Here is a 13,468-nt window from a genome sequence, read left to right as displayed (position 1 = left end):
CAGACTATACTGAGGAAGCGGTGATGTCGCGTTAACAGTCATTGGGCAATTACTTTTGAACCTCAGTCTTATAATCTGGGACATGGGTTCGTGTCCCACTGTGGCAGACGAAATTTGAATTAATCAAAAATCTGATAAAAAGGCTAGCTAAATCGTGACCATGTAACGACTGTCAATTGACAAAAACCCATCTGGTTCACTAATGTCCTTAGAGAAGGAAATCTGCCATCCTTACCTGGTCTGATCTCCAAACCCGCAGAAACTTCAACTTCCAAGATGGCAGCCGAGTAGGACTCCTAAGCTGTAGCTCGTCTGCTCCATCTGTTTCTTTTCTTTCTCTCCTCTCTCTTTATGTGCTTTATTTTCTTTTTTTACGTCCCATCCTTGGGTGGCATTTGCAATGTCTGACGTGAAAGCCAGTGCAGAGTCCTGGTCTCAACTTGGATGTAGACTCCCAATCTCAGTGTGGACACGAATTCATGGCCTCAGAGTGGACTTGGGCACCCGACTGCCTGGCCTCAGCGTGGAGCCAGATGCCTGGCCTCAACTATTCACTCTTCTGGCCAGATTGTTGTTAACTCCTTTGTATGTCCAACTGCTCTTCTCTCTCTTTGGGCTCTACCCCCATCTATTGTTTACTCCTTACCCCCCACCCCCCCCCCCCCTCTATCTTCTAGATATAAACTGATATTTTCCTAGCCGCCATCTGTTCTGAGGAAGGGTCATAGACCCGAAATGTTAAATCTGATTTCTCTTAACAGATGCTGCCAGACCTGCTGAGCTTTTCTGTTTTGTGGCAAATCTCCTGCTGTAGTCTATGTGGTGTCAGTATATTCAAAGTTGGTACTTTGGGTTTATCAGAACTTAGACTCAACAATGATAAAGGTTGATATATTTCCAAAGCCCTTGTGGTCTCTGGCTTGGAGAACCTACAGGTGATGGTATCTGCTAAACTTGTCTTTTAGTCCTTGGTGCTGTTGAAGAAACTTTGATAAGGGCACATCTTGTAGATAGTACACACTGCGGTCACAATGTGCCAGTGATGGATAGAATGAACATCTAAAGTGGTAGATGAGGTGTCAACAAATTGGGCTACTTTTCCTGGATGGTGTCAAGCTGCATGTTTTGGAGCAACACTGACCAAGTAAAATGGAAAATATTCCCTCTCAATCTGATTTGCCCCAATTAAATGAAAGAACAGCTTTCAAGAGTCAGGAGATGGATTATTCTTAATAGAATGTCATCTCTGATATCATGCTCTTCAATAGAATCATAGACTCTCTCCCAGTGGAAATGGTTATGACACATGTTACGTGCCATTGAACAGCACAAGCCTATGGGTTGCCTGACTCTTGCTGCATCTGGGCACGGACTGCTAAAAGGAGTTCTAAATGGAAATGGACACTGCAATCATCAGTGAACATTCCCATTTCTTAACTTCCGATGGAGGGAAGATAATTGATGAAGGAGCTGAAGATGGTTGGGCCTAGGACACTACTCTGAGGAATTTATTCAATGTTATCCTGCGGCTGACCTGAATGGCCTGCAACAGTCAGTTCTAAAAATTAATTTTAATCAAACTGAACATGTTATGACAAATCTCTATGGAAGTTGGGACTTGAATCCAGACTTCCTGGCCCAGAGGTAGTGACGCTATTACAATCCCCACATATCAGTTAAATGCTATCAATTCGGAGCACTGTAATGTGATCTGTGTGTCAAATACAACTTCATCAGGAGATGGCAATGTCATCCATTTATTCTCACTGGAATGTGGATGTTGTTTATAGAATCATGAGTGAGTACATCACAAAAAAAGGCCATGCTGATTCTCTGGGAAAATAAACTACCTTATGCCCGTAGACCTAAACACCACTTCTCCCTTCGGATTAATTACACAAGCCTTTTGAAAGACATGATTGTGAGCTTAATGTGGTGGAATAGATTCAGTCTGGAGCCTAATCACTCGCTATGTAAAATGTCTCCACAGATGCAACCAGACGCGTTGAGTTTTCACAGCATCTACAGTTCTTTGGTATTTTCTATAAAAGTAGAGATATTTTGCTTTAGTTATATAGGTATGGATTCTATATCTGGAATACCATGTAGAATTTTGGTCTCCTTATTTTAAAAAAAGGGATATTAATGTGGTAAAAGCAATTCAGAGAAGGTTCACTTGACAGATATCTAGGCTGGGGAGATTATCTTGAGGAAAGATTGAAAATAAGGGGTCTCCCATTTAAGACAGAGATGAATAGTATTTTCTCTTAGAAGGTAATGAATCTTTGATTCTCTCCTACTGAAAAGGTGTTGGAAGCACAGTCCTTGAATATCTTTTAAGGCAAAGGTATCTAGATTCCTGTTTCATAAGGGAGATAAAGGTTATTGGAGGTATGCGGGAATGCATTGTTGAAGGTAAAATCATATCAGCGAAAGTAACTTCACACAGGCCAATATTCTGTCACTGAACACCCTTTATTTACATGTGGAAAGTCCTTGACTCTGGCACAGCCTCATCAGAGTCTGCACCCAGAGTGTCAGAATCTCTGACACTCCTCTTTTTATCTGTCAGTCAGGGCTCTCTGATTGGACCAGATTAACAGCCCCAACCAGAGAACTCATGTTCTATGATAGCCAGCTGGCGGACTGTGTTACAATCACTACATCCCTCCCCTTGTGAGTCTGAGGACATAGGCCCGTTCCTTTTCTTAGAAAGCCTCCTGGAGTATTTTAACACTGGAACAGGTTCCTCTGACTCGGCATCTGGTATGGGTGCCATGTAACACAAGGTAGTTCACCTTTTGCACCAGGAATGCCTCGGCAGAAATTCTTCCGCCTGCAAAGGAGTTGATGCGGCCACGTCCCTCATGTCCATCATGGATTGAGAATTCTTGACAGAGAGGGTGAACCCATAGATTTCAGCAGCCTTTCCAACTGTTCCAAGGTGCAGGGCACATTTTGCTTCCGCGTTATTTGCGAGTTCGTGGCTTTCATATGATCCACGTGATTATTCATGACTGTTGCAACAATCCAGACTTCATATGTCACTGGTCATCTCCTTGCATTGACCATGCCTCTTACCCATTTCCGTGGTTCTTACACCAAACTTCACCCTCTGTAATAAACTGTCTCTCTCACTTGGCAGAGTTTTGGGGCTGGCTCTGGCGTTCCTGATGCCATGTAATTGAGTCCAAGGTTTACCTGGCAATTCCCACAGATGTTAGGGAGCTGCTGGTGGTAATTTTTGTCCTTATTGGCACTCTGGGCACTGCCCCACCAACATGGCTACATCTGTATCCAAGCCTGGGCATAACTTCTCACCAGCATCTTTATGTTGGAGACCCCTGGATGACCCTGGTGGAGTTTAGCTGGTATCTGGCGGTGATCTTTGTTGGGGACAGTCACTCTTTCTCTCCATAACAATATGCTGTCCTCTATTGTGATCTGGTCTCTCTGGGTCCAGAATGGTTTTGATTCTGGTTGTGACGCCCTTTTGACAGGACTGGATCTTTCTGCATCCAAAGTCTGATATTGTCAGCTGTGACTGGAAATGAATCCAGAAAATTTAAAACCATTACAGACTCTTCCATTAGTGGTACCACTAGTGGTGTATCTGCCAATGGAAGGTGGCCTAATGCATTCGCATTCACGAGCTGGCCTCCTGGAAAATGTTCCAACTTGTATTTATAGACACTTAGTATTAGAGCCCACTGCTAAATTTGACCTGAAGCTATGGACTGCCTTGTTCTCTTTTGCAGACGTAGACGGGGTTTGTGGTCCATTATTTGCTTGAATTTTTGTCCGTAAAGGTATTGGTGGAACCTCCTGATTCCAAATAAGATCGCCAATCCTTCTTTCTCTTTCTGGGCATATTTACTCTCTGCATTAGCCAAACTCTTAGATGCATATGCTATTGGATGTTCCTCTCCATTCGGCCACCTATGAGCTAATACCATCCCACTGCTGTGCAGGGATGCATTGTATGTCAATACCAAATCTTGCTTGGGATCATAGTTTGCCAACACCTTAGAGGATGATAGCTGTTTCATCACTTCACTGAAAGCTTTAGCTTGGCTACACAACCTAATCCAAGCCTTTTTGAGTTGATGCAAATGTGCCAGGTTATGTATGAATTTTCTGTAATAATTCACCAGCCCAAGAAATGACCTAAGCTCCTGGGCAGATGTGGGAGCCAGGGCACCTTTGATCGCCCTCACTTTATCTTCCAACAAGTGTAACCTAGTCTTGTCAACTCAGTGGCCCAAGAAGGTCACTTCGGTTTAATCTGCCTTTCTATTCCTATACTCAGTAGCATGTGGCACTGGAAGTAATCCAGCAATTACAACCTTAGTAGTCTTCCTCTTTAATCTACCATCCAACTCTCTAGATTCTTGTTGCATGACCTCATGTCTTTATTTTTGCCCATTTCGTTGGTCCTGACATCTTCCATGACTGCTGGTTTTTCACCCCTTTAGAATGCCCTACAGCCACTCTGAGACATCACTGACGGAGACAACATACCATTCAAGAGTTTTATTTGCAGCCAAAGAACCACTTATCAGTTCCCCTTACAATTGAGCCCCCTATCACTAAAGCTGTCCCTGTCTTTTTCCACCCCTGCTGTACAGCAGAGCCAACTATGGCAGCACAGACTTGGCTTTTCTCCTTTTCCCTGAAAGCCATTCCCCCCCCGCCCCCCCCAGCCACCCCCACAACAGCCTTGAACATGCTATATCCATTTGCGAGGGGAATGGTGACAGAGGACTCTTGAACTACCTGCCTATGCTTTCTAGTCTTCCTGATGGTCACCCAATGCTTTTTTGCTTCTATAGCCCTTACTTGCAATATGACTAACTTGCTAAACGTGCTATCCACATTGCCCTCAGCATTTTAGATGCTCCACAGTGAGTTCTTGTACAGCTCCAGTCACTCCATGTGCTCTATCAGGAGCTCAGCTGAATACTCTATTCAATGTTCAGGGATATAGAGGTTTTGGCATAATAGCAGGGTATGTAAGAGAGGTGAGGTCATTGCATTGTTGATGAAGGAAACCATCAGCGCTATAATGAGGGAGGATGTCCTAAAGGGTCTATAAATGAGGCCATCTGGGTAGAGCTTAGAAATAAAAAAAAGGGGCAATTACCTATTGGGGATATACTGCAGGCCTCCCAATAGTCAGAGGAAGATAGATGAGCAGATACACAGGCAAATCACTGAAAGGGGAGAGAGAAAAAGCGGTACGTTTGTAAGGGATTTAAACTTTGCTAACATTACCTGGAATTACCTTAGTGTGAAAGGATTAAATGAGGTGAAATTTTAAAAATGCATCCAGAACAGCTTTTAGTGCTAGTATGTAGATTGTCCTATTAGACGTAATCCTATGGAATGAAGTCATTCGAGTGAATGCAGTTTCAGCAATTTCTTCTCTGAGGCTTGAGAGTCTTTGAAACTCCTTGCCACAGAAAGCTGTGAAGGCAGAGTACTTTTGTAAATTTAAGTCTGAGATAGATTCTAGACCAGTAAGTACCCTTGTATATTGGATGACTAGTTAAATAGAAACAATGAACTCTTGAATGTCTCAATTGAACTTGCCTCTACACAAGTCCAGGCAGTGCATTCCAGACCCAAATGGCTCATGTAATCACACTTGTATGGTGTATAAATCACTTTAAATGTATGCTCTCTCAATAACAAGCATAAACAGTTTCTATCTACCCTATCCAGTCCCCTCATGATTTTGAAAACCTTCCATCATATATTCTCGTAGCCTCCTTCTCTCCAAGGAGAACAGTCCTACCCTCTCCAATCTGTCCTTGTTTCTCATCTCTGGAACATCTTTCTAAATTGCTTCCATACACTCTTAAATTCATTCACAAAGTACAAATGGTAGTGCCCGGAATTGCACACAATACTTCAGTTGAGATCTAACAGATGTCTCCTGCAATTCTAACAACACCTCCTTGCTCTTGTCCTCTATTCTCCTATTAGTATACTGTATGCTTATTAAATGCTTGATTGTCCTATCCTACCACCTTCAAAGACCTGTGCACATATACACACACAGACCCCTTTGCTCCTGCATCCCCTACAGAATTGTACCCCTTGTTTTATATTATCTAGCCTCTAGCCTGCTGTGCCATTCAATAACATCACAGCTGATCTGACCGTGTCCTCATCGCCATTTTCCTGTCTATCCCTAATGACCTTTGACTCCCTCGGTAGTCAAGAATCCAACGATGTCTGCTTCCTCAGAGAAAAGAAGAATCTCATCTGTTTTAAGGCGTGACCTTTCAGTTTTAAACTGTGTCCTCTAGTTCTAGTCTTCCGATGAAGAGATACATCCTTTCAGCATTAATAAGAAATGTAATAGCCGACCATTTAAAAACTCAATATGATCTAGCAGAGTCAGCATGGCTTCATGAAGGAGAAATCATGCCTGACAAATTTATTAGTTCTTTGAGGAAGTAACAAACAGGAAAAAGAGGAACCAGTAGATGTAAAATACTTAGAATTCCAAAAGGTTATCACTAAGGTAACACATGTATGTTTATTTAATAAGAGCTCAGTTCTGAAGAAGGGTCACTGGACTTGAAATGTTAACTCTGCTTTCTCTCCACAGATGCTGCCAAACCTGCTGACTTTCTCCAGCAATTCCTCTTTTTGTTCAAGAGACCCTGATGTTGGAGGTTGTATATTAGCATAGATAGAGGATTAGCTAACAGAAGACAGAGTGTTGGGACAATCAGGGCATTTTCAGGATGGCAGCCTGTAGGTAGTGGATGATGGAAGTGAATATACTATCACCAAGTTTAGAGATAACACAAAAATAGATGGGAAGGTAAGTAGTGAGAATGATACGAGGAATTGACAGAAATTCAGTGAGTGGGCAAAAGGAAAACAATGTGGGAAAATGTGAGGTTATGCTCTTGGTCAAGAAGAATAAAAGAGCTGAATATTATTTAAATGGGGAGAGATTCAAAAAAATTGTAGCCCAGCGCATGAATTACATAAAAAAAATACTAGCATCCAAGTTCAGCAGGGAATAGAGATGGCAAATAGAATGTTGGCCTTTATTTCTGAAGAAATGGAACATAGAAATAGGGACGTCTCACTAAAACTATACAAGGCAGTGGTCAGATTATAGCTGTAACACTGTGAACAGATTTTGCCCCCTTATAGATGAAAAGATATTGGAGGTAATTCAGAGAAGGTTCACTAGGTTGATCCTGGATATGGAGGGATTCTCTTATGGAGAGATTGTTCCCCCATGTTGAAGAGTCTAGGATCCAGAGTAAGGAGAACCCCAATTAAGACAGAGCTGAAGAGTAACTTGTAAACGTGACGAATCTGTGGAATTGTTTACTGCAGAGGACTGTCATTGCTGGGTCAACAAACTGTATGAGAGAGATTTTTAATCAATAAGGGAGACAAGGGTTATGGGGGAAAGGCAGTAAAGTGAAATTGTGGATTACCAGATCAGCCATGATCTCGAGTAGCGTGGAATCGATGGGCCAAATGGCCTACTTCTACATCTCATGGACATGTTAGTGATGCTGTTAGGTCCCCTAAAAAATCTTCCATGCTTCAACAGGATCCCCTCTCATTCTTATAAACTCTTCAGACAGAAAAAAAACACTCATCTCAGTCTTAAATGAATGATCCCTTAGTTTTAAATTATGTCCTCTAGTTCAGCTAGTCTTTCTCAGCCTTAGGATATAGACTCAACCTGTTCAAACTTTCCTCATAAGCTAACCCCTTCATCTCAAAAATCAGTTGACTGAACCTTCTCTGAACTGCTTCTAATGTTATGCCCTTGCTTAAAAGGAGACCAAACTGAATATGATACTTAGCAACTTACATATTCTCTTCCCCTTGCAATAAATGGCAACATTCCATTTGTCTTCCTAAACACTTGATGTGCCCGTGTACTAACCTCTGTGATTCATGTACCAGGACATCCAGATCACACTATACTTTAGTGATCTGTGATCTCTCACTGAAACAAGTTGCTGCTTTAAAAAAAATCTTGTGGCTGAGTGGAAAAGCTCACATTCTCCCACAATATATTCCGATCTGCTAATTTTTGTTGCCCACTGCCTGAACCTATTGCCCTTTTTAAACACGTTTACGACTGACTTTCCTACCTTTGTGTCACCAATCACCCAGTTATATGGTTGTATAGTTATTTTCATCAATCAAGTATGTAATACTTCATCTGTGAATGATGATCCAGCTATTTCCAAACAGTTTTCCTTCTACATTACGTTAGCCCCTCATATTCTAGTCCTGGCTGGACATTGCAATATCCAGTATAATAGAAACATACTATACATTCTCCTGTTGTTCTAGTTCTCTCAAAACCATTCCTGAATGCACCAGTCGTACCGGATAACCATGGAGGTGGGCTACTCAGCTCAGAATTTCCAGTCTCTGACCTGCACTTGTAGCCGCAGTACTTAAATGGCTGGTCCACTTCATTTTCTGTTCAATGGTAACCCCTAGAATGTTAGTGGTTGGGAATGTGGGGTGTTTCAGAAATGGTAAGACTGTGAAATTATCAAGGGGTGCTTGATTATTGCTTCTTGGAGATGGTCATTGCCTGGCACTTGTAAATATTCCTTGCTAGACCTTGTTGCATGCATGTACGCTCTACTTCAGTATTTGCAAAATTACAAATGGCATTGAACATCATACATCAGTAAACATCCCCACTTCTGATCTTGATGTTAAAAATGGTAATTGATGAAGCGGCGATAGATAATTGGATGTAGGGCACAACCTTATGCAACTCCTGTAGTCATGTCCTGGCACGGAGATCATTCACATCCATCAACCATAAGGTGTGATTTCAATCAATGCAGAGTTAATTATGATTCAATTTTGCTAGGGCTCCTTAATACCACATTTGGTCAAAACTTACCTTGATTTCAAGGGTAGATACTCTCACCTCACCTCTAGAATTCAGCTGTTTTGTCCATATTTAGAACAAAGATGTAATGAGGGCACGGTCCAGGTGGCTGTAGTGGCTTCCAACCTGAACATCAGTAATTAGATTGTAGCTAAAAAAGTGCCACTCAATAGTTAACTTTTAGATCATTGCTTCCATCATTTCTGATGTAAAGAGGAGGCTATTGAGGGACTAAACAGCTGGAGCAGCTTAGTCGTGCTTTTTGCAGACAGAACATTCCTACACAATTTTCCACATTGTTGGGTAGAAACCAACTGTACGGGAACACCTTGGTTTGGGGCCTAGCTATTTATGGAACACAAGTATTCAGTGATACTGCTGTGATTTCATTAGAATCCATTGCCTTCACAGGACATAGTACCTTCACCCATTTCTTGATATCATGTGCAGTAAATTGAATTGGCTGAAAGTTAGCATTGGTTATGTTGGCGACCTCAGAGAACAGCCAAGACAGATCATCCACTTGGCTCCCGCTCATTGTATATTTGTAGTCCTTCCATCCTTCCTTTTCAGTATTTAATTGTCCACTACCATTCATGACAGGCTACGACAGAACTTCCAAGCACAGATTTGATCTTTTCACTGAAGGATTGCATCACTCTATTGCACTGATTCTGCTGTTTGTCATTCAAGTAATCTATGCTGTAGTTTCATTAGGTCAACACCTCCCAAATTCTTCATTGGACTGGGATTAATTCCTTGGTTTGGTGGTGGTGAAACAGTGAAGGAAATACAAAATTCTGCTGCTTATGATAAGCCACAGCATCTCATGGATGCCTGATTTATAGCTAGAAGAACTGATCCCATTTAATGTAGTGTCATACAACACAAAATATAGGGGTTCACTCAGTGTGAAATGGGACTTCATCTCCACAAGATGTGCTGGTTACTCCTGCCTATACTATCATGGACAGATGCATCTTCAACAGGTAGATTTGGAGATGGCAGTGTCTTGTAGGACATTCCCCCTTACTCATTCCCTTACTAGCTACTACAGACCCACTCATGCAGATATGCGTTTTAGGACTTGGCCAGCTCAGTCAGTAATGCTGCTGTTGAGCCAGTCTTGGTGATGGATATTTAAGTCCTCAAAATAGAGTACATTTTACACCTTTGCCATTCTTGGTGCTTTCTTTGTGTGATGTTCAATATGCAGGAGTATAGATTCATCAGCTGAGGAAATATGGTAAATAATAATCAGTAGGAAGTTTCAGTTTGGTTAACCTCATGGCACAGGAGTTCATGGGATCCAGAGGGATGCTACCACAACCCCTTCAATCCAGGAGGTTTCAATTTTTTCCAAGTCTATCCTGTGGTACTTCATCCAGGCCTCTGAAAGGTCATACAATAGTCAACTGAACTACCCTTAAAAACCTTCCCTATTGCATCATAGAACTAAATGCAGTTGGTCAAATATACTTCATCATTTAAACCTATGCTGATATAATGCATCACCCTCTATCTCAACTTACTTACTTCTGCAACGTGGAATTTCTACTTGGCACTCTGAACCTTATCCTTTCCACTTTCTCAATTGCTGCCTCCTTCACTGTGATAGTGACAACAAACTCTTCATTGAAGAAGACAAATGTAAAAGTATTGATTTACTACTTCAGTCATATCTCCACAACATCACATCCTTTCTGTTCCTAATTAGCCCAATTATGTTAAGTGCCCATTTATATATTTATGGAAGTCTTTCAAGTTTCCTTTTCAATTACTTGTTAATACACAGAATTCAGTAAAAGATTTAAGTGAGCAGCCCTGTACAACATACTGGATGAAGAAAGTGAGAGCACAAAACACAGGGCAAACAAGAACTGTAGTAATTTAATATAGGGAAAGTACAGTCAGTCGACCACTCCTCGGGCATGCTATACAACAGCACAAATATTCTAGAATTCAGCAGTGTTAATGAAGACAAGCCCAAAGGATTTACTGAAACAGGAGAAACTATTTCTACTCTTCTGAATGAGGATTCCTGCTCCCTTCCCCCCACCCCCAATGAATGTTTTGTTTTAAAAAGTTTTTTTATCCTTTCTCTAAAGCTTTCCCTTCTTGTTTTGTTGGCACAGACTGACATCACTTTTACATAAAGGACCTTACATTCTTTACATTTGTGACTGATTCCCTGGCCACAACCAACCCAAACCCCAAATGGTACAATTTACAGTACATTGACTTGAAAGGAAATGAAAATAAAAAGATCACTTAATAGAAGTTATTATATATGCATCCTCTCAAAAATAGATGTTTGAATATCAAACATTTGAAAACAAAATAACAGTTTTTCTCTGTTTTTATATATATATATAGATATATATATATTTATATATAGATACAGCACATATATACAAGATGTGATTGCTGTGCGGGTCTGGTTGATAAATTACTGTGTACGCCGAGTTCATCTATCCATACTTCGTTCATTCTCAATTGCCAGAGTCAATCTCAAGTCTGAACTGTTGTCATCCTTTAAATATGCAGGGCCTCTCGGATTCTGCAATAATGAAGGGGCGCACTCAGCAGATTCGGTCCTAATGCTCAGCTTGTTAGCCGACAACCAGTGTAGATCCCTTGGTCGCTCATAGCGATTTTCTCTAAGAGAGTTGGTATGTCCTTTCAATAGTTCCATGTCTTCAGCTGATAAGGGAAATATCCTTGGTTCCCAAGGTTGCACCATCTAAAAGGATAAATAAAATTCATTACAATAAATCAAAAAAAAAATTGACCCCCCCCTCCAACCCATCATCATCTTAGTTTCTCCTCCAATGAATGATCGAGACATACAATCAGATCACATACTAGTTACAGCGCTGTTTCTCAAAGTGTGGTGTGTGAGGATGCTCCAGTGGTCTGCAGGCTGGTTCAAAATGCAAGTTACTGACACACAATGCCATGGCTGAAGCCAGGAGAGCAGGCCAGGACCCTTATTCCCAATACTTGTGGGATTTCACACAATCAGACTAATTCCCAACAGCACAGTACAAGTTGTCATAAAATGTAAGCAACAATAATATAGATTTAGAAGCAAATTAATGTTGCAGTATTTGCAACATACAACTGGATTTTCAACACTTGTCGGGTTGAAATCAAAGGAAGGGAAATAGGTGAACACAGTACCTGACAAGAGAGAAATGCCTTGAAACCAGAAGTCATTTCCTCTGGTGGTTCATTAAAAGCAGTGCCATTCTTCCCATGTTTTTGGTTGCTTTTTTTGCTGAGGCAAGTGAAAGCCGGTCAGATAGACCTGATAGAATTGTCTGTGGGATCTTTTGTCTTGCCAAATACAGTGAGAGTTTGAGAAATGCTAGGCTACAGTTTACGTCCAGCAAGCACTAATGGGACTGTAAAGCAGTAGCATGTCAATTTATCAGGACTCTGTTATCCAAAGGAAATAACTGGTTTAGAACAATATGGCCACATTCGTGAATCTTAGAAGAAATTGCTCCCCTGTCTCAAGATAGACATACACACAATTCAAATGAATGTACTTAAATTTATGTAATTGGATAACATTTAACACTATTCGGTAACAAAGAAAATCAAGTACTTGCATCGTAACATTTTAGGGACAGCATCACAAATGATGTTGACGTGTACATGCACACATCTTAAAAACAGGAGTTTGGAGATCACATGCTCAATTATTAAGAATTTTTAAAAGAAGATTCAATTAACCACATCTGTTTTCCTAATTCATCTCAGAAGACAAGGAGATGATGCAGTGGACAACATACTAGGATGTTTCCATTTTACTGTAGACCTTGGGATTTTGGATAGAGGCAGAGTCATAGCAAAGATTCTGAATCTATATCATAATCAAAAAGTACCTGAACTTCTTCATCAGTGACTTCAGGTGTAGATGACCGTGTATCCTCATTGAATGACAGGACTCTTATGCGATCTTTTGAGTAGAAGGAATTGAGCGATGAGCAGGTATCAGGGCTGACTGGGCCACTCAATGAGGGTGTGTGAGGATAGTCATTCAGAAGATGAAATCCACTGTCAGGTGACGCTGGATGAGGGGTTGCTGCATTAGCTTGCTGCAGTTGTGGAGTAGATCTGCCATCAGCTTTGTTAGAAGTTCTGAAAACCAGAAAGACATCATATGTGGTAAAAATTTTGGTTCAAAATACTGCTTATTAACTGGTTGGTCGTAGCTTTAGCATTAGGAGATCAACCAACATCCATGCTCCACGGGCCCAAACTAATCATGAACTGTTTGCCTTTAACTCAACTCAGCAGTCAATTCCTGTGCAAAATCAGTCAGAAAATCAAGGATTATGGGCAAAGGGCCGGAAAGTAGATGTGACGCTTGTAGGATCAGCCTTAATCCGCGCTTGAGGGGCCAAAAGGCTTACTCCTGTTCTTACATCTTGTGGTCTTATGGTAAATCTGTATCATAAGAGTTGTCATGCTATTAAATCACAAAGTAAACATCAAGCTAAGCCAGACCTCCACACAGTCACTTCCCAGCAAAAGGCACTGAGCAGTGAT

The 13,468-nt window shown here is 41.2% G+C and overlaps 1 protein-coding gene across 1 annotated transcript in view; it reads right to left on the bottom strand.

Annotated features, from left to right (window-relative positions):
- Positions 1-10,780: 10,780 nt before the first annotated feature.
- LOC109927289 (KAT8 regulatory NSL complex subunit 1-like) overlaps positions 10,781-13,468 on the bottom strand; it is a 114,631-nt gene continuing 111,943 nt past the window's right edge. Inside the window, exons 13-14 of the mRNA XM_048595834.1 lie at positions 12,802-13,057; positions 10,781-11,651 (exon numbers count right to left, since the gene is read on the bottom strand). Of these exons, the coding sequence (XP_048451791.1) occupies positions 11,376-11,651; positions 12,802-13,057 (532 nt within the window). The 3' untranslated portion in view covers positions 10,781-11,375. The remainder of the gene's footprint in view (positions 11,652-12,801; positions 13,058-13,468) is intronic.

This window comes from Rhincodon typus, chromosome 4 (genome assembly GCF_021869965.1).
Source record: "Rhincodon typus isolate 14 chromosome 4, sRhiTyp1.1, whole genome shotgun sequence".
Classification (NCBI taxonomy): Eukaryota; Metazoa; Chordata; class Chondrichthyes; order Orectolobiformes; family Rhincodontidae; genus Rhincodon; species Rhincodon typus.
This window is presented reverse-complemented; position numbering and strand designations above follow the sequence as displayed.